The 22,525-nt window shown below is 38.6% G+C and overlaps 1 protein-coding gene across 15 annotated transcripts in view; it reads right to left on the bottom strand.

Moving 5' to 3' along the window:
- The window catches only part of RBMS3 (RNA binding motif, single stranded interacting protein 3), a 965,283-nt gene that overhangs the window by 357,180 nt on the left and 585,578 nt on the right, over positions 1-22,525 (bottom strand). For all 15 annotated transcript variants that reach the window (XM_014549237.1, XM_005878038.2, XM_014549230.1 and 12 more), the window contains one exon: positions 4,759-4,850. In XM_014549237.1, the coding sequence (XP_014404723.1) occupies positions 4,759-4,850 (92 nt within the window). The remainder of the gene's footprint in view (positions 1-4,758; positions 4,851-22,525) is intronic.

Here is a 22,525-nt window from a genome sequence, read left to right as displayed (position 1 = left end):
TTCTAAAGCTGTACAGTTCTCCAGTGAGGCCTCAACGAGGCAATGGGGGTAATGGGCAAGAGAATTCTATTCCTACCCAACAGTATTTGATATGTACATCAAATAAGCAATCAGTGATTTCCACTTGTTTCCCATTCTCTCCGTTCCTAAATAGCAGTCTTCCTTTAGTTTCATGTATCCTGTTGTTTCTCTATGATTCAAAATTATGGGAGTTCAGATAACCTGTCTTATAAACATATTGGCTGCTAAACCATAAGGGCATCCATGTCTGGGCCTGTTGGAAATGATGGCATCACTAGATGTGATTACAGGGTGAGGCATTAAAGTAGGCTCCCCAAGGGAAGAAATGAGTGCATGCCACCCAGGATGTATAAATGGGAAGAATGGTGTTATTGATGTTTAATAGCCCAAAAGATAGACTACTCTTACTTTTCTGTACTAGAGGCAAAGAAACTAAATTATTCACCATTACAGACTCTCTTGCAGCTAAGGGAAAACCATGGCTCAGCTTTGGACGTTGGTAGGTGAACACAAGTTCCTGAGTTAGAATTCTGGGAAAGCTTTTAAAATGACAGAATCAGCCAGAATGGTTCTTGAGCCTTTTGTCCTTTTCTTTCTTTTTTATATTTTTATTCAATGGATTGGGGTGACATTGGTTAATAAAATTATATAAGTTTTAAGTACTGGCAAAACTGGAGATACAACAGCTGGAGCTTTAGAAAGCAACATATGATATGTATGGATGAAAGCCACTAATAAAGAATAGCAAAGCAGCCTTGATTTTGATAGTACCCCAAAGCATTTGCCCTGAACTGCAGATCTATGGCTGTCTTATTCATAAGTAAGATAAACACTTAGAAGGTTAGGCTATTTTAGCTGGATTTCTTAGCTCTCTTCTTTTTAAGTGTACAGAGACATATTATTTAGCCAATGACTTCTTCTAAATACCAATTTGTCAACAAATAGGAATTAAACAATAAATCATCCAGTAAGTGATAATTGATTAATAATGTATAACCACTAACATGGATGAATGTTTTCTGTATACTTGGCAAGAATAGTAACAGCCGCCGGTCTCAACCCAGAGCTGTAGCAATCCAAGGAGAAAGGTTAAATTTTAAAAATTCAGAAAAAGAAAGAAGTTAATTCAGTCTTGATTCTCTAACACCTAGTAAAGTGCCTGGCACTTAGCAGGCAAGAAAAATGTTTACTAATTGATAATACTTATTATAGTCCTTAAAAACTGTTTTGTAATAACATAACACTTAAGGCATATATGATAGAATGTTCAGCAACAAAATGTGAATTTAATGCATAACAACATTTACTGAATAACTAACATTTATTGAATTTTGGTATAATGTAAGTACTATGCAAAATTCTTTGTGTGTTTTTAAAAATTAATTCTCACAGTAGTCCCATAATGTAGGTATTATTAGAGACTTTCAGAGATATTTAAGTAACTTGGCCAAGGTCATAAAGCCAGGTGGTGTCTGAGCCAGTATTCAAGGCCAAGTTTTCCCTCCCTCCAAACCTATGCTCTTAACCACTATGTATTACTAACATATTCTATATCTGCTCTCCTAAAAGAAACACATCCTTTGATCCCTCAAAACCCTTTTTGGCAGAACAGCAAGTATACAGAAAATGTTAGTCCATGTTAATGGTTATACATTATTAATCAATTACCACTTACTGGATGATTTATTATTTAATTCCTATTTGTTGACAAATTGGTTGAATTTTTCATATGCACACATTGGAATAAGTTAGCTAAATAAAGTGATTCACTTGGAAGGTTTCATGTTCACTCTAGGCTCCTATTGGGAACCTAGATTATTTGCAGCATTTTTGCTTTAAAATCCAGGAGGTGTATCCATCACAGCCTGCCTAGTAGGATATTGATAAGAACAAGGATGCAGGAGGCAATTCGCTGGACACTTAAATGGCAAAAAAATATAGTGCAGTCTCACACACCCTGCAGACTGCAGGTTTATATGATAATAAATAATAGCTTTCACCAGGACAAAGGAAAAAAAAACACACCATGAAATCCAATAGCTCAGTGAGAAATCTGCTAATACAGGTGGTCAAGCTTGTTCCATTTCATTGTCAAAGGGAGGCTATTTATTTGCTTCTGGGTAGTTAAATTACAAAGTCATTTACTGCTGAAAGTTTTCCAGTAGGCAGATGTGGATCTAAAGCCCAGAGCTTTAGATCCAAAGTTTGTGAGAAAAAGGGGAATAAGAATTTATTCCGCAAACAGCATAATTGGTAAAGTAGAAATCTTTCAGCAACTCTAGAAGTGAAATAAAATAATGAAATAAAAGAAAGTACGTATCTTTAAACATTCCAGGTGGAACCTCCTTACTGCGTACATTGGGCATGAGCTAAGAACCAAAATGCTAGCTCTCCTAAATAATTTTCTTAGAGACTCCTTAAAATATTTTCTCTTTGATAATTTCAGGTTAGCTGAGATGTCAGTGATGGAGATGGGTGTGTGTTTGTGTGTGAAAGAGAGAAAGAGAGAGAGAGAGAGAGAGAGAGAGAGAGAGAGAATAGAGAATAGAGTTCTTGTGCAGTAGAATGCTGAGAAAAAGAGGGGAAATATTCACAATGGCTCCTTGGTAGTTATAAAATTAACGCCAACTTTCTTTTTTTGTTGATCCAATAAGTACCACATATGTATTCTCAGACCATTTGAAAATTGGAGATTATACACACTGTATTCATTACTTCTAAATTGTCACAAACTAGTAATTTCCAAAATTTGATAGTTTATCAATAAAATTGATCAAATACACAATTTTTATAAGCATTTGTAAATTTCTTGTAAGTAAGTGTTTCCTTTAGGTCCCAATTTTGCATATGCCTAACACCTACAGTTTTATCACTTGTTTCCTAGGTGTAAGTCACTGCTTAAGTCACCAAGTAACTTAATTCTTTGCCAAGTAAGTTTTAAACCAAGACATGTACATAATTTTCTTATTAATTGCGAATATTAACTTCATCAATCTTAGCTTGTGACCAAATTCAAAGCTTCCACGCATAATCCAGATGAGGAATACATTACACAGCTGAAAGAATTCAAACTCTAATTTATAATGCCTTGAAAACAATTAATGAGTCATAAAGAGCAATGAGTCTATCAAAGTAATCTATATGTGAAGTGACCCACAACAAAAGGTTAACAGATATTGATGGTATCAGTTTGCTAGAAGACAACCGAAGATGAAGAAATCCAAATATCCCAAGTCTAGTTATCTGAACTTAAAAATGCAAAATGTTCTCAGTGAATGTTAGCCATCCTAACAAAATTCCAATGACTGAAAATTTGATGACTCTGTCATTATATCACTCAGCTGTTATGGCAATAATTAAGAGTATGTGTATACATGCATATGACATAAATGCATTTCAAGATCTGCTGGCTCCTCTACCTAACTTTTGAGAATTAGAGATAAACAAACTCAAACAGTAATAATCAGAAAAAATATGTTAAAACTTAAGTTGCATGTAAAACAAATACAAAATGACTATTAATGACTATTATTTTGAAGTAAATATGTACCAAACATCTTTATGTCATAAAATTTTTTAAAAAATTAGTTGGAAATACAGATTTACAGACTTTGGAAAGAACATATACAGCAGTGGTTCTCAACCTTCTGGCCCTTTAAATACAGTTCCTCATGTTGTGACCCAACCATAACATTATTTTCATTGCTACTTCATAACTGTAATGTTGCTACTATTATGAATCGTAATGTAAATATCTGATATGCAGGATGGTCTTAGGCGACCCCTGTGAAAGGGTTGTTCGACAGCCAAAGGGGTCGCGACCCACAGATTGAGAACCACTGATAGAGAATCCCATGTACCTCTCACCCTGTTTCCCCAATATTATATATTATGTAATAATAGTACAATATCAAAACCAAGAAATTGATATTAGTACAATATGTGTGTATAGTTTTGTGTCATTTTATCACACCTGTAGATCCTTATTACCATCACTGCAATCAGGATACAAAACTATTATATTTTGTTTTATTTATTTTCTTGAATATAAAAATGCATTATCATTTCAGATAGGAAGTTCCAGACTATTTGTTCTACATACCAATAAATGAGTGTTGAAAATTATTAAAATCTAGGAAATTATCATCTAGCTAAACTCTACAAAGGCCAACGTGAAATTCTAGCCAAACAGACAACAAACCCTTTGGTTAACCTCAGTTCCTTGCACAGATGAAACATCATCATCATTCAGCAATCAGCTCTCCCCAACATGAGACAGCAATTTTTCTCACACTGTTTATCAAAGACAACTAGCTGCGTACTGGACTACTCCAATACTATTTCCTGCTGAAAGTCCTGGACACACACGAACACACACCACACACACCCACACCCACCCACACCCACACCCACTACCTTTTATTTTTAATGTCATAAATAAAGTTTTAATTAGGACCCCCACTACCTTTTTCAGGCAAACCAGAGCACCCCACAAGTGCCCTTAAGTCACCAGTGACGTTACCATAACAAAAGAGCACACAAATAAACATACTCGAAAAAACAACAACAAATAAACCAGCCAGAGTCTTCTAAGCCAAACTTACTGTAGGGTTCCTTCTTTTCCCTACCAAGTAAATACCACCCAAATTGTTGCAAACTGCAATTCGGATTCAGCTGCCAGCGATGGAGAAATATACATGATCACCAAGCAAACAACCTAAAATCCCCCAGCCTTACCTTGGCCATCTGTGCCTGCACCCCATTGGCCTTGAGAGACGCTACCGCTTTCTGGGCGGCTGCGGGACTGTCAAAATCCACAAAACCGTAACCTGCGGAAACACAAAACCCCTGTTAGCACTCCAAGTAGCTGGCTCGCCTCCACACCGAGGGAATGAGTGTTGGGGCTCTCACTTGCATAAAGGCCCTCCATCTCTGGTCCTTACCGTGTCTGGGAAAAATCACAATATCATGAAAAATAACGCGGTAGGCACCGAGCATTGGTGTCCGATGTCTGTGTCTGCCTGAACCCAGGAGCCTTTTTCTTTGCGGCCCCACGTGCTTCCCAGCCCGCTTTCCCCTGGGCCCACGTGCTCCCGGGCGCTCACTCTCTGATTGGGGGAACCGAGAACATCTTTACCTCCACTCACGTGTCTGTGGGCAAGCAGAAGTCAGCCAGGTGCTCCTGGTCTCGCTCAGCGATTAATTTGCAACCTAGCAGGGTCTATAGCAGCGGTTCTCAACCTTGGCTGCACATTAGAATCACCTGGGAATCTTTTTAAAATCCTGATTTCTGGGCCTCATCCTCTGGAAATTCTGTTTCTTTGTTACAAATGTTGTGGCCTCACCCCGTAACAAACAAACAAAAAAAATTTCCAGAGGATGAGGCCCAGAAATCAGGATTTTAAAAAGATTCCCAGGTGATTCTAATGTGCAGCCAAGGTTGAGAACCACTGGTCTAGATAGAAGAAGTCTGTGTACATCATTCTGGGGGTACCTATTTTCCATGAAGGGATGGAATACTGGAGCTGTTGTAGAAGAAAAACTTCTGATTTAAATAAATTCTTAGCCCAAGCCAAGCATGGCTCAGTGGCTCAGTGGTTGAGCCTCGACCTATGAACCAGGAGGTCATGGTTTGATTCCAGTCAGAGCACATACCTGGGTTGTGGGCTCAATCCCCAATGGGGGGCATGCAGGAGGCAGCTGTTCAAGGATTCTTTCTCATCATTGATGTTTTTATCTCTCTCTCCTCCCTTCCTCTCTGAAATCAATAAAAGTATATTTAAATTTTTTTTAAATAAAATAGTAAGTCTTATGTTTTGGAGATTGCTTTGGAGAGTGGGTTTACAGTCAGCAACCTGATTTAGACTAATTTGGTGAGTAAGGTGATAATACATTATTGAACCCTGTTCTATTTTCCTGAAGGGATTTGTTGCAAGAATGAGAAACACAAAATGTTGAAAAATATTCTTTTTAGAGTTTCTCTCTAAAGTTAATTTTCAAAACCTCAAAAAAGTTGCTGTTAATCAAAGTTATGACAGAATGTGACTATAAATATCACCAGCAACTTCAACAGTCCCTGGCACACAGTAGGCATTCAATCAATACATGTTGACTACATGAGTTAATAAGTGTTGTTAATGAGAGTTAGGGTTGGAATGTGGCTCCAGCTGATTCCAAAGCCCATGCTAATTCATTACAGGACCTGCTCGCTCTCAATCACAGCTGAAGTAAATTATTTTAACTCTAAAGTGATCTGTGATAAACATAATGACATAGATATTCAGGCTTCTTATAAAAATAAGGAGCTCGTTTTAAATTAAGTAAACACACCCATGCCACTTGTTACTGGAGTACAACCTGAAAAGGACACAAGAGTCGCCTATACTGTTTACTGATTGTGTGCCTGTGTGTGTGTGTCGGGTTTTGGGGGGAGAGTGGATACAGAGTGAGGCCAAATAAATAGCCAATAAAACAGACTAAATGCAAAAGAGATTTTGCATGTCCATAAAATAGCAAATATGAGTCCAGGACTTAGCCTAACAGTAATGTAAGCTGCCAAGGATATTTAAAAACAAAAATACTCAAGAATGAGTAGGAGGGCAGCTTTGTTTGGCACATCTAAAAACCCACCATATGTACCCTACGCCTCTTCTCATTTATTAGGCAGGGATTGGCTCTGTACTCTTTTACTTGTCTCATTTAGGAGTTTTGAGGTGAGCTACAAAGGCAACCTTACTAACCATGCACTGTGACACCCCCCTCCAAACAAGCAAAGAAATGTGCAAGAGAATTCAATTACCGAGTTGTTTCTTTTAATTAACTTTTTAATTTTCTCCCCTCAAATCCCTCCTTCTTTTTTCCTCCCAGCGTGTTATCCTAAAATGAACTTGTTACCCAGCAGTATGCCATCAAATGCTGCTGAAAAGCTGGGCAGAGTAGCTGTGAAGTTTGTATTTCTAATCCAAAAGAAAGCCTGCTCTATAAGTGCTAGTAATTCTCTTCCCACGAAACTCAAACTATGTGAATAACATGAGTAGCACCACCCACTAAGTTGAGTAAAATAGGCGAAAAAAGCCATAATAAAAAGGGGGAAAGAACAAAATACATCAAGCATTAGAGTTAGAAGGAGCAGAACATAAAACTAAAATGCAGATGTTTTCTCCTACATACCAGAATATGTGCTCGGTGGTTGCCATGTTGGCAACTGCTGAAACTCTAATGGCTTCACAGGCTATGATCCTCATGTCCCTTCAGGTGTAAACATGAAGAAACTGAGGCTAGGGAGAGGTGACACAAATCGCAGGCTGCCTAACTGGCAGCTCCAGGATTTGAAGCCAAGTCTGCCTATGTCTGCCACCCCCCCCCAACTATACCCTACAATGAACGGCTCCATACCCTCACTTTGCAAACTATGTCTAGTGGCCCCTGAGGTCCACCATGGAGAGAATGCAATCTTGAACATCTCTTGGATTTTGAAGTGAGGGCACAGAATAAATCAGCTCCATTCAGTTAATGGAGTGGTTGAGTTCTCAGTAGAACTGGCTAAGTCAGGCATGCTTTGGCCACTCTTCCTCATGCATTCCCATGCTCATTCTTTCACAGGGCATATAATAGTGAATAAAATAGTTCCAGTTCTGCCCGCCCAGCGTGGCTCAGTGGTTGCGTGTAGACCTAAGAACCAGGAGGTCACGGTTCCATTCCCGACCAGGGCACATGCCTGGGTTGGGGGCTTGATCCCCAGTGGGGGGCAAGCAGGAGGCAGCCAATCAATGATTCTCTCTTATCATTGATGTTTCTATCTCTCCCCCCTGTCCTTCCTCTCTGAAATCAATAAAAATATATTTTAAAAAATAGCTCCAGTTCCCATCCTTATACAGCATATAGTTGAGTTGGGGGATGGACATAAATAAAATAACCATAGAAATGAATCTATACTGACAAAATAGTATGTCTCCCTTGAAAGAAAATGGGAGCATATACTATGGTATCTAACTACTGATACTTTATTATTGAAAGTCATAAGGAAATAGCATTTCTTAAATTATCACTTTAACTGGCTTCTGCTAAAGACTGAGTGGTTGTGGAGAAAGTGGGCAGCAAGAATGGAATCAGCAAGGTGACACAGAGGCAAATGGCAGCTGGCAATGAAGTGAATGAAATGAGATGGATGATTTGAATTATACTTTTAATTAACAGGAGTTGGTAATGGATTGACTTGGTTGGGAGTAAGGGGGCTACAGAGGACATGGATTATTACTGCTCTTTCTTGGCATAAGCCACTGGATGGCTAGAGATGTGATTTACTGAAATGGGGAGACTAGAGGAGGATCCAGCAAGGGAGAGGAAAAAGTAAAATATCAATTTGAGACATGTTGAGACAGAAATGCCTGTGAAATATCTAAGTAAAAATGTCAAGTAGCAGTTGGAGTTTTTAGGCTGTTGCACAAAAGAGGGGGTAAGATTGGATATGCAAATTAGGCAGTCAACACCATAAATATGTGTACAGAAATATAAATAGATTAAAAAATGCCTACAAGGGAGAGGAAAAAGTAAAATATCAATTTGAGACATGTTGAGACAGAAATGCCTGTGAAATATCTAAGTAAAAATGTCAAGTAGCAGTTGGAGTTTTTAGGCTGTTGCACAAAAGAGGGGGTAAGATTGGATATGCAAATTAGGCAGTCAACACCATAAATATGTGTACAGATATATAAATAGATTAAAAAATGGCTCAGTGGATAGAGCATCGGCCTGCAGACTCAAGGGTCCCAGGTTTGATTCCGGTCAAGGGCATGTACCTTGGTTGCGGGCACATCCCCAGAAGGGGGTGTGCAGGAGGCAGCTGATCGATGTTACTCTCTCATCGATGTTTCTAACTCTCTATCCCTCTTCCTTCCTCTCTGTAAAAAATCAATAAAATATATTTTTAAAAAATGCCTAATGTAAGCAGAAACAAAGGGTTCAGATTTTGAGTCTGAACAACTTCAACATTTAGGTGTCAACTGAGAAAACGAGCGTGCAAAGGAGGTGGAAGGAGAATCAGAGGAAGAAGGAGATGAAGAGGTAATAGGATGTCTGAAAGTCAAGTTTAGAAAGTGTCCAAAGAGAGAGAGATGGGCTGTGCCAAATGCTACAGAGTATGAGGAATATGAGAGCTTGGAAATGCTCAGATGTTCAGGAGCCTTAATGTCATTATTGTGATTTGCTTTAGGCAAGTGTGGGGATTGAAGCCTATCTGAGTGGAAGAGTGAGAGAGATGAGGAGGCAAAAACAATGCTTACCAGCCTCATTGCCATGATCTTGGCTGGGATGGAGAATTAATAAACAGCTTTAGCCAGTGGGGAGTATGAAGTCTAATGAGCTGTCTGTTTAAAGATAGAAGATACTATGGTTTTCAGCCTTAGCTGCAAACTACTATCACATGGGGAGCTTAAAAAAATACAAATGCCCAGGATTCACCCCCAAGAAAATTAAATCAATATTTTTGAAAATGTGGCCCAAATGTTTACACACACACACACACACACACACACACACACACTCGTGTGTTTCTGTGTGTGTGTATGTGTATAGGTATGTGTGTATCTATTCCCTGCTGATTTCAATATGAAGCCCCGGTAGAGAACTACTGAGTATTTATTCAAATTATTCAACAAATATTTTTTTTTGTTGTTGCACCTATTAAGAGATTGTTCTTGGTAATTTTGAATTTAAAAAATCAAGCAGACCCCTAGTTAGTTTGGCTTAGGGGATAGAGCATTGGCCTGACGACTGAAGGGTTCTGGGTTCGTTTCTAGTCAAGGGCACGTACCTCGGTTGCAGGCTAGATCCCGGCCCTGATCAGGGCATGTTTGGGAGACAACCAATCGGTGTCTCTCTCTCACATCGATGTTTCTCTCTCTCTCTCTCTCTCCCTCCCTCCCTTCCACTCTCTCTAAAAATCAATGGGAAAAATGTCCTTGGGTGAGGATTAACAATAATAACAACAATGATCAAGCTGCAAGCAGAAAGCAAGAGGTTAAAACTACAGGAGGACAAGGGGATAATTTATATAAGAGGACCTATCCTTCACTCATTGTAACTGGAAGAAGAAAAAAAAAAGACACTCTTGGTTACCAGGTGCTATTTCTTTGTACCTCCCAGTTACTGGGACTCTACCTACCACACAGCCTGTGCTTGATACATATTTGTTGAAATTACTTGAAGGCATGGTTAAAAGATGCTTAGGTACTTCATGGGACTACCTTGGAAATGAACTGATAAAAATGTCTGTTAATACATCTTGACTCTAAAGAACACTACAAATGCCAAGCAGTCACAGTTCTGGTTCAGCCCTGAACCCAGAAAAGCAGCCCCAGATTTCAGGATGGTTGCACCCTAGTCCAGTGCAGCTTCTCTTCTCTGGGTTCCCCCCTCCTCTGCCACCCACCAAATGTTACACAGGATAGGACAACATCATGATGCTGACGTCCAGGGCGGAACTCCAATCCAAACAGAAGACATCCTGTGAGGCCTGAGACCCCCTTAGCTCTCTCTAAATTGAGGAGGGGATGGGAGGACTTGGAGAAGAGAGTATTTCTGAGAGCTAGCATGCCAGCAAGGAAAGAGAATGTCCCCTTCCTATATAATGTCTCCTCTATGGAAGGCTCCATCCCAACCGGGGAGCTAAGGCCTGGTGAAAAAAAATGTTAAAAAATAAGGCAACAGAGGAAGGTTAGGGGTCTGGATGAAAAAGGTTGAGGGATTAAGCAAATAATAATAATTTTCAAAAAACCTCATAGACACAGACAACAGTATGGTGATTACCAGAGGTAAAGGAGGGCAGGGGGGATGGGCAGATAGAAGAGAATAAAGGGGGGATAAATGGTGATGGGTGGAGACACGACTGGCCATGGTGAGCACATAATACAATGTCCAGTGATGCTTTATAGAATCGTACACCTGAAACCTATATAATCTTATTAACCAATGTCACCCTAATAAATTCAATTAAAATAAATAGGAAAAAAAAGAAAAATATATAAAACTGGCGAATAACTTTGGGAATTGGAAGAATGGACATTATAAGAAGGATTTAGCACCAACCAAGTTGAGTTTCTTATTCTTATTTACCATTAAAATATATTTTGCCACAATTTTAAAAAGAAGCTCCCAGGCGTGAAATATTACACTGACTTTTGTGTTCTCCATATACACTCTCCTTAATGAAAATGCAAGTTCCGAGGTCAAAGGGTCCCCAGCCACCCTGAGAAACACCCCGATTCTAGAAATAAACACTCCATCCCTGAGTTTGCTGTGACTGCATCTACCACATCACAATTAGAAGAAAACAAAATGAAATACGGAGCTGCCCCTGAAGAATCACGAAGCATTCGCTAAGGAAAAAAATCAACTTCAATTTGGTTTCAATTTGCTTTCCTTAATGACAAATAATCAAGTCTGGGAGCAGGAATCTCTGCAGCTACATCTGGTGAGGGCCAGGGTGGGGAGATTAGTTCAGCTCCAGCTAATCATGCTTTATGGTGACTGCTAAGCCCTGGACAACACACCCATGACTGGTAACCAGCGCAAAGCCCAGCCCAAGTGGCAGGAAGCCCACCTGTCTCACCCCTCAATGGCATCATTAAGCTTGGCAACAGGTTCAAATGAATTAAAAACCATGTCACTGTTTTCTCCACATACCCGTCCTTGTTTTGCTTCCTTGTTGGGGGGGAGAAGGCCAGCAGTCCTCAATTAGTGGGAAGCAGAGCAGGAGAAAGAACCAGCTCCACGCTAATTAGGTCACTCGCCAAATGCATTCAATCCATTGGCAGATAGAATCAATGCTTTCCTGAAATGCTTTCAACTTTGGGTGTTAATTGAAAGTTTGCTATTTGTAGTACAAAGCCTGAAGACTTTAAAAAAAAAGAAATATATATATGTTAAAGAATAAGGCAACAGAGGAAGCCATATATATATGGCTTTATATATTTAAAAATTATAACAGAATTTTTTCATTTTTTCAACAATGGTATTGCCCAAAGTTCTGGTTTTGTTTTTTGAGGATTTGTACGCAGCTTCTTCTCTGTGACCTTTGCCATTCAACAGGACCACTGCGTGACACAATCCATTTGAATCTTGTTCAACGTTTTATATTTTATACCATCAGCTCCTTAGATTCTCTATTTAAACTGCTTATGTACATACTAATGTTGGAATTGTTCTCCGTGGGGGGAGGGGAGAATGATAAAACCAGAACTCCAGCTGCAGTTGGTGGTGGCACCTTGGAGGCCAAGGGAGACTTGCTCTCCAAGTGTAACCGCACATTAAATTTCACGACATTTGCATTGCTCTTCCTCTTCCTCTTCAGAATGACTGTCGTAAAAGCCCACAGAAACACAGATGGCTTGATGTGACACCCAACTTCTTTCAAAGACCATCCAGCTGTGAGTCAAATGCGATTTTTAAATAGGGTAAGCACACACTTTGTGTCGGAATTATATGTTCCACTGAAGTTCTACTCAAATGTAGCAGTTGGTGATGTTTAAGGCTTGCCCTTCCATAAGTCCCCCCTCTTTCTATTTAGACTGTACAATATTCGGCGACTGTTGTCCAGGCTCTGAGCAGGAAAACTGAATGACAAGCGGGTTAATGTGGACTGCAGAAAGGGACCAGTGCTTTGCATGCTTCGTAGAGGTGATGGAGTCTAGCTGCCTCCATGTCTTTCTGTCTCTGCCAGATTTCTCTTGCATCCCTATGCTGTTGAGTTATTGCTGAATGCATTCTCTTATTATTGGATTTCCTAGTTCTCTGCATTATGTGATCAAAGAAGGTAGCTGAAAGACAGCATTGATAAAGTCTTTGCTACTTTTATACTTATAAAACCAAACTAAGAAGAAAACTCAGTCATTTCTTTAGTATCTTCTTTTGCATCCATTTCCTGTGGGCGATCATTATAATGAAGCAAGGGTACAACAGAGGAACCCATACAATAGCAACATGGCCTAACTCAGATGTGTGACAAATAAAGGCAAAAGGCAAATCCTGCTAGAATGCAAAAGCCAGAGATAAGAGTGCTCATTTTGAGGGGGAAAAAATTCCGAACCATGAAATCACCTGTGCTTTGAAAGATCTTAGAAAATAAGATGCTTATGGTACAGAAAAGGACAGCATCTGTACTTCTTACACAAATGGCTGCAGCCCTCAGACACTTAACAAATAGAGGCCAATAAGATGGGTAATGGTGTCCTTCATACAATATCCATTATATTGCTTCAGTGTATTCCCCGAATTTTGAGCTTAATTACTTAAACATTCTGATATTTTAGTGCCAGATATACTAAAATGAGACATCTATTTTTTTGAATGGGATCTAGTTGGTGATGTTTAAGGCTTGCCCTTCCATAAGTCCCTGCTCTTTCTATTTAGACTGTACAAAATTCGGTGACTGTTGTCCGGGCTCTGAGCAGGAAAACTGAATGACAAGCTGGTTAATGTGGACTGCAGAAAGGGACCAGTGCTTTGCATGCTTCGTAGAGGTGATGGAGTCTAGCTGCCTCCATGTCTTTCTGTCTCTGCCAGATTTCTCTTGCATCCCTATGCTGTTGAGTTATTGCTGAATGCATTCTCTTATTATTGGATTTCCTAGTTCTCTGCATTATGTGATCAAAGAAGGTAGCTGAAAGACAGCATTGATAAAGTCTTTGCTACTTTTATACTTATAAAACCAAACTAAGAAGAAAACTCAGTCATTTCTTTAGTATCTTCTTTTGCATCCATTTCCTGTGGGCGATCATTATAATGAAGCAAGGGTACAACAGAGGAACCCATACAATAGCAACATGGCCTAACTCAGATGTGTGACAAATAAAGGCAAAAGGCAAATCCTGCTAGAATGCAAAAGCCAGAGATAAGAGTGCTCATTTTGAGGGGGAAAAAATTCCGAACCATGAAATCACCTGTGCTTTGAAAGATCTTAGAAAATAAGATGCTTATGGTACAGAAAAGGACAGCATCTGTACTTCTTACACAAATGGCTGCAGCCCTCAGACACTTAACAAATAGAGGCCAATAAGATGGGTAATGGTGTCCTTTATACAATATCCATTATATTGCTTCAGTGTATTCCCTGAATTTTGAGCTTTTGAGCTTAATTACTTAAACATTCTGATATTCTAGTGCCAGAAATACTAAAATGAGACATCTATTTTTTTGAATGGGATCCACCTGTTATGAAGGACACATTTGAACCATGGTGTGACTTTTCTATTATTATTATTATTATTTAATTTACTAAATATTTACCATGTGCAAAGACGATAGCATGCTAGGCACTGCAAGGAAAACAAAGACACTCTACCATGGCTCTTCCTGTCAGTGAGTTTATGGTGTAGTAGGGTAGATAAAGACATTTAAATACAGTGGAAGGTCCTCTTACACGTGGAGGTTAAGTTAGGTGAGTATATGCAAAGTGGCATATTTTCATTCAGTTTAGTATGCATGGTTTTGTGTTTATAGTTTTGCTCATCAGGGCTGAATACCTGAGTCAGGTCCCCTTTCAGTGAGTAACATGATGGCAAAATTATCCACATTCTAAATTTATGTAGGTATGCATTATTCTGTCTTTTTTGTCAGTTTCTGTGCACAGTAGAAATGAATTAAGCTAAATACAAGGTATAGAGAGGAATGAAAGGCAAATAAACTCTGCTAGTATTCTAAGATGGCAAATATTTCTTTCAGGTGGATGCAAACTCAGGACATTTTGTGTGCAAATGACAAAAGTAAAGACGAAAAAAAGAAATTAGGTCCTAAATGGCATTACCCAGCAGAATAAAACAATTACAAAGACAGACAAATTTAGGGAGTAAAATGCTTGGTAGTATGCCACTTGAAAATGGAACACTTTCTCCTTTCATTTATGTTGCACACAAAGTCTTATTAAACCAAACACAAATTCAAATCCCAAAACTCACTTCCCTGCTCACCCTGTTCAATTGACTTTTAAATGAGAGAATTTGCTTCTTTATACTGAATAATGTCAAAATTAGGATCAAGATCATTATTTATTGGCTTAAAGAGATCACTGTGCTTTATTAAAATTAAAGAAACTCACTGATTTGACAAGGTCTTCTAGATCAACCATTATTTTACTATAATGCCCAGATTAAGGGAGCAGTCTGCTTGACTGTAAATGGGCAGGTTAATCTCTGTGAATCATCTTGCAAACTTTCCTTTGCTGAAAGGCAGTGTTCAAAAATACAAATACAAAGTATGTCTTGTGTGAATCATTGGTCTATGGGTCTCTGCCATTAAAAAGAGTGAAAGGTACAAGTATGTAATGCAGGGTGGTTGCAGAAGCAAGCCAGGATATTGATAAAACAATTCCATTGAGTTTGTAATCACGATAGAAGCAAGCTGTAACAGAATGCTCTATTCGTCCACAATCCTGGTGCACAGTAAAGTAGGCAAGAGGAACTATAATTTCATTTCTAAGGGCTCATCCTTCCCTCCCTCTTCCTGCCCTGGTCTTCTGGGCAGGTAGAATTGTAGACTATCCCTCTATTAGAAGAGTGAGAAATGATGGTCTCCACATGTGAGGATCAATGGCAGCACAATTCCCCCTAACCCCCACCTCCCAGGTACTGTAATTCACATTCACACTCAACAGTTCTAGCCAATGGCCTGGGAAGCATGTTTGTAGTCTTACACATCCTTCTACAGCAAAGATGTCCCCAACTCACCACCCATTCATCTTTACAGGATGGACATTATAGTACAAGAGGACATTATAGCACTCAGGATGGACATTATAGCACTCATAGGGATGCAATAATAATGTAGTTCAGTGGCAAAAGGAAGAGAAAGTGACTCCTGAATACAGGCCAAACTTCTTAGAAGCATGCACTACCTGTGAGCCTGTCTTTGTTGAACTCTAGACATTCCTTCTTTCGAGTTGTCACTTTATCTAAATTTATGTACAAAGCCCTGTGTCTCTTTGAACAACATTATTATCCTGGGAAAGGGCTCCATCCATAATTTCCTCCTTCAAAACCTTTGACAAAACTCACGTTTAAACCCTAGGGAACGTCTGTTTAAGTAAAATCATGTATTTCTTAATGTATACTCATATATGACTGGATACATTCTTCAGCCATGTTTATCATCCTTATCCCAAACATTTTTTAAATGTCCACAAGTACTGTCCTTATCACTATCAGAAACAGTGGCTTTTACATGCTCTTGGACCCCCAATAACTTCTCTTCATCCCAGCTGATATATCAAGCACAATCCTAGTGTGGTATTAGAATTTACAAAAGTACAAAAGGCAACTGAAAGTAACACACACATAGTTTAAAAAAATAATCAAGCCAAACAGAACAGTATTCTGTGAAATACAAGTCCTTTCCTCTGTAGACCTTAGTGCTCTGGTCCACTTCCTAATAAACTATCCTATGATTCCTTCTAATGTTCTAATATGAAAAAAACAACTAGAACTAATTTTTTTAGCTCTTATGATTGTGTTTATTGGAAGCACTTATGGATGTACAGAGTAATAAAATAATTTCTGTTATCAAAAATCCTGAAGTGAAAAACATTCTTGGTTAAGATTTTATGACTGGCAACCCAATTGTCCATTTAACCCTAAAATAAATAGAAGTTTTTTTTCTTCTAATTAAAAAAAAGTTATACAAATTTATTGAAGAAATTTCAGTCAATATGGAGAGAAATTAGTCGTGATGAACCCAAACTTAAACTATTAATTTAATTTTTTCTTTATTTTTAACCAAATGGTATCAGATTATGCACACAGTTTTATAACTGGCTCATTCTCTTCATGACATGTGGCTATCTTTCCTGGCCAATAAGTATGGATCTCTATAATCCCATCAATTGATAATTTTCAACATCCCAATTGCCAACGTCTTTCTTAAAGATTCCTAACTTGAAAAACTGATTTTATTTCAACTTTTTCAGATATTTAAAAATTAATAAGATAGAAATGAACAACACTTTGAAAGCCTCCACGACTATAAAGAGTGATTTTCCTACGTTTTTTGTTTCTTTCAAGCATGTTTTAAAGACAGACCCTTATGTACTGCAATCCAAAGATATCTGAAGCCAGTTAAATCAAATTACAACAATAGCCTCCTGAAATAGAGGGGGGCTGAAGGCCCATTTTCCTTTTTATTGTAATTAAGTTGCATCCATCTCAAAGAAATGTTGAAAATACATCAGGATTTTATGAGACAAAATTTCAGACTTGTGATTCAGAAAGAATACCAAGAGTTTAAATAGTCATGTCATTATATACATGATTACACATTTGTGTATAAAAGTGGGTGGTTGTTTTTAACAAAGACATATTTTCCCCAAGGAAATTTTACTATAATTTGTAAATTGGTTTGCTAACAGTATCAACTCTTTGTTGCCCTTTAATATCTGGTGATTCATGACTTGCAGCTTAGGTCTTCTCTATTATAGGTAGAACTTACTTGAAGAATCCTAATTGTCTAAAGAGAATAGGATTTCATTATCCTTGGACATGCTTTTTGAGTTTAAGGAACTGTGACCAAGATGTGTCAGTACAATTGTTCTAACTAGAACCAGGACCTGGATCGCTGGGGAAATGGCTTTGGAAGCAGAGACCAGAAGGTCTGTGGACCAGCAGTGATGAGTCTGTTAGAAATGCAGAATCTCGTACTAGCCAGGTTACTCAGTTGGTTGGAGCATTGTCCCATACACCAAAAGGCTGTGGGTTTGATTGCCGGTCAGAGCACATACCTATGTTGTAGGTTCGATCCCTGGTCAGGGTGAGTATGGGAGGCAACTAATGAATGTTTCTCTATCACATTGACGTCTCTCTCTCTATATATATATATTCATCTCTCTCTCAAAATCAATGGCAACATATCCTTGCATGAGGATTTAAAAATGCAGATTCTCAGGCCCAACTCAGATCTATGGAACCAAGCTCTACACTTTGACAAGATCTCCAGGTGATAGAATGCACATTAGAAATGACACACCCTGGTCTGCAAGAAGCCATTCACGTCAGGACTGTGTCTACTATTCTCATAAAATTGCAGAGAAAATGGGGATCTTAAATGCCATCTCACACAACCTCATTCTGATTTTCAAATTTCCCTACCATCTCTCTTTTTAAATAATTTAAATTCTTTATTGTTTAAAGTATTACATAAGTCTCCTTTTTTCCCCATTGACCACTCCCCAGCCCCCCCAAGCCAGCACATGCCCTCACCCCCATCTGTGTCCATTGGTTGTGCTCATACGCATGCATACAAGTCCTTTGGTCGATCTCTTATCCCCTCATCCCCCACCTTCTCTCATAGGTTGGACGGTCTGTTTGATGCTTCTATGACTCTGGTTCTATTTTTGTTCATCAGTTTATGTTGTTTATTATATTCCACAAATGAGTGAGATCATGTGATACTTATCTTTCTCTGACTGGCTTATTTCGCTTAGCATAATGCTCTCCAGTTCCATCCATGGTAAGAATTCCTTCTTTTTTATATCAGTGTAGTATTCCATTGTGTAGATGTACCAGTTTTCTAATCCACTCATCTGCTGAATCTCACTTATACTGTTTCCAAATCTTAGCTATTTCCCTACCATCTCTTTGCCAAACACCCATCCAGCCTCCACCTGGGCAGGACTAATGTTAGGGAATACACAGTCTCCCAAGGCAGCTCACACTAGAGAAGTGTATTTAATAGAAAACTGGTGTAATTGAAGAACAAAGATATGGGCATCATACAATCTGTGTTCAAGTCCTAGCTCCTCTATTTGAAACAAGAAGTCCAAACGGCACAGAACACTCAACCTAAATTAAGGGTAATAATACGATTACCTTAATTGTGTGTTAGCTCTGAGCATTGAATAAATTTCAATGCCTTTATAGCACCTTAGCCAAGTGCCTAAGGCATCTTCTCTCCCAAACTCCCTCATCTTCTTAGACTATGTTGAATTTCAGTACCCACATGCCTTAAGTACATTCTAACAGGCAAGTGCAATCCCTTTTCTATATAACAAATCTTTATATTTTAAAAAACAGCAATCTTTCCCCTGCCTCTTTTTGTGAAATGAATATTTGAAAATACAGGATTGGGGCTATTTTTACATAATAGCCAATTTCAAAATAAGTGTATTCCTTCCTCTTTCTCTTTTATGTTAGTCCTTCGGAGATATACCTAATTCTGTTTAGTTACACAGCTCAAATTTGCCCTACATTAATATACCCCCTTAAAAAAGTAATGTCCTTTTGAGAAAGCGTGTAACCAATGTGAAGAGTGATTATACAATAAATGTATTATGCAAATTATAGTGAACATTTTATGCACACTGAATAAAGAATCAAATTAAAGTCTCATAACCCTTGGAAAATTAGAGATAGCAAGGACAGAGGTTGATTTGCCCTTGAACAAAAAACTGCTAAGAGCAGACATTCCCCCATCATTTCCACCAAACTGAGCCATTTCTGAAGCTTTCAGATTAAAATAAGAAATCCCCTGGGAGTCATAAAGATCAGCTATTTTTACAGGAATAATTTGGAGTTGCAATTTGAAAGTGTTACGAGTTAGAAGGAATTGGCAAACTTCTGTGTCATATTTTGAAAAGCTAATATTCCAGGTAATCAGCCAGTTGAGAACACCAAATATTGCATAGGGAGAGGGTATAGGGGAGGCGGGGAGAAAGGCCTCATAAGACTAAGCAGAGGAGGGCTGATTTACAGAGCTTTCCCCCAGAACAATCTAGAATGGCAGTTATGCAATAGACCTCCATATTTTTATGAATTTTCTTCATTCAATGTAATAATGGGATATAATAGGCACTTTCTTATTACACGGTCGTACCCACCTCATTGTGGCTTACCAATACTGGTCCTACCACTAGACTCTATAGAGAAATAATGGACGTTAAGATAATATACCACCCAAAGCCCAATCTCTTTCCATCACCATATATTTGACCCCCTTTAACCCTCTATTCCTCCCTAACCCTCTTCCCCTCTGGTAACCACCATACTGTTGTCTGTATCTATGAGTTTTTGTTTGTCTTGTTTGTTCATTAGTTGTTTTCAGTTTTATATCCCACATATGCGTGAAATCATATGATTCTTGACTTTTTCAATCTGGTTTACTTTACTTAGCATGATATTCAGTATCCATCCATGTTGTCAAAAATGTCAGTATTTCATATTTTCTTATGGCTGAGTAGTATTCCATTGTTAATATGTACCATATATTCTTTATCCAATCATCTATCGAAAGACACTGCAGTTGTTTCTATGTCTTGGCTACTGTGAATCATGCTGCAATGATCATATGGTTGCATATAGCTTTATGAATAAATATTTTCAAATTTTTCAGGTAGACTTAGAAGAAGGGTTGTTTGGTCATTTGTAACTCAACACACCATGCAATATATAGATCATGCATTATAGAATTGCACCATTGAAACCTATCTAGTTTTATGAACCAATTCCACCCCAAAAAATTTCATTAAAAAAAGGATAATATAGATGGTCTGTACTGCATTTACATTTTGGAGAACAAAGAAGCCATCACAAGTATTTTAAGTCAATAAGCTCATAGGGTGTGAATATGGAAGGTAGAAAACCCATTCTGCTCCCAATTTTTACACATGGAGCCAGAATGTGGGATCCAGTGCCAAGAACAGTACTTTCATTTATCCACCCTTAGAGATCAATTTTGTTCATCCTCTTTGGGTACCAGACAAGGTCTTAAAAAGTGCTATTAACAAATACTCAGGGAACATTTCTACGATTTCTGAGGTGGGTGCAAGGGGGAGGGCGCGGTGGGGAAGGGGAGAAAAAGACTAGCAGGGCATAGATTCTCTCATAAGGGCATATGCAAACCCAATGGAGAAGCAGCCAGTTTAATACCATGCTGCTCATTAAAGGCTGTACATGGTCTGTTTTTCACAAGTACACAAATCTACAGCACATACCATGATGATAGAAAGGAAGCTTATATCTGAGTAGGGAAGAGATAATGAAGACAATAAAGTTGAGCTCTTCAGCATGCTCTTTTTCCTTTTTTCTTATTTTGTAGTGTGCTAATGAACTTTATTGAAGTATCGTCTACATATGATAAATGCCCATTTCAACATTCAGTATGATGAGCTTTGACAAGCATACTCACCTGTAAAACTGCCATAACAATGAAGCTATGAACAGTCTCATCACCCACAAAGCACCTACACATCCCTTTCTAGTCACCCTCCCCACAACTCTGGCCCCCTGCAGCCACTGTTCTGCTTTCTGTCATTAGGGATGGATTTTACCTGCTCTAGAATCTCACACAAATGGAGTCCCCCAGTATGTGCCTGTTTTTCTCTGTTTTTGTTTCTTGCTCAACATAATGAAAACATTTAGAGATGAGAAGAAAATGGCATTCTAGCTTGAATGAAGATGTAGGGACAGGTAAGAAAGGGGTGAGTTCAAGAACTTTACATAGACCAAACATAGACAGACCAGGGAAGAGGGGTTGGGGAGATAATACAGGACAGATAACATGAACTGATCATGCATCATGTAGAACTTCTGAACCACTTTTACAACCTCAAGCTACCCTCCTGCTCCATCATTATACTCTAGCCATGCCACCTCGGGGCTCTTGCACCTGATGTTCCCTCTGACTGGAGCACTCATCTCTGAGATTGTACAGAAGCCGGGTTCTTCCTCTCTTCCATTAGCTTCTATCACCCCATGCTGTTAATGTCACCTATGGCATGGGGCACAATAGTAATTTATAAGATTACTATATTTTACCATAACATACTGTAAGTGCCACAATAACAGCAAACAGGATAGTTCTGTTCATAAACGAACAAATCACCAGGACTGGCTACCTTTTTTTGGTTCATATTAGTCACTGAAAAAGTAAATATGTGAGTAAATGAATGAATAAATGCGTAAATTCATAACAGATTGAAAACCTCAGCATTTATCCAGTCACGTGCATAACTTCAGGCATTATAAGCCTCACAACTCTCTTTGACAAACAATTCTTCACCTCTCGTCTTCTAAAATGCCCCTTTATTACTACTACATAATTTAAAGTGCAGCAAAGAGTCTTATAAATTTGCAACATCTATCCTAAAATCATGACATTGGCCTGATCTGTTTATGAACTTTGGGGCAAAACAAAGCAAACTATTTAACACTAGCAGACCAGGTAGATGCTGACGTAAAAGTCACTGTAACTAAAATGATAGTAATTATTAGAATAAGGCAGGATTCTTTTTTCTAATTATAGCAAATGTGCACAGAAAACAAGGATACCAGGTGCTTTGGTGTTAATGCTTTGGCTGTTTTTGCGGAACCGGAGTTGTATGCCATAGGATTTTAAGGTCAGGTTAGCACAGCACTGTTTTTAGATCAATAAATGCCTTTGTGTCAAGGGCCTGCTGATTGCTTGCTTAGTTTATTGTGACTTCACGAAAGTGCCCAGGAACAATATTGCTCAGCAGAAGGAAAAAAAA

This window comes from Myotis brandtii, unplaced genomic scaffold, assembly GCF_000412655.1.
Source record: "Myotis brandtii unplaced genomic scaffold, ASM41265v1 scaffold54, whole genome shotgun sequence".
In the NCBI taxonomy this organism is placed as follows: Eukaryota; Metazoa; Chordata; class Mammalia; order Chiroptera; family Vespertilionidae; genus Myotis; species Myotis brandtii.
Note: the sequence above shows the minus strand (reverse complement) of the source record. Positions and strands in the feature narration are given on the sequence as shown.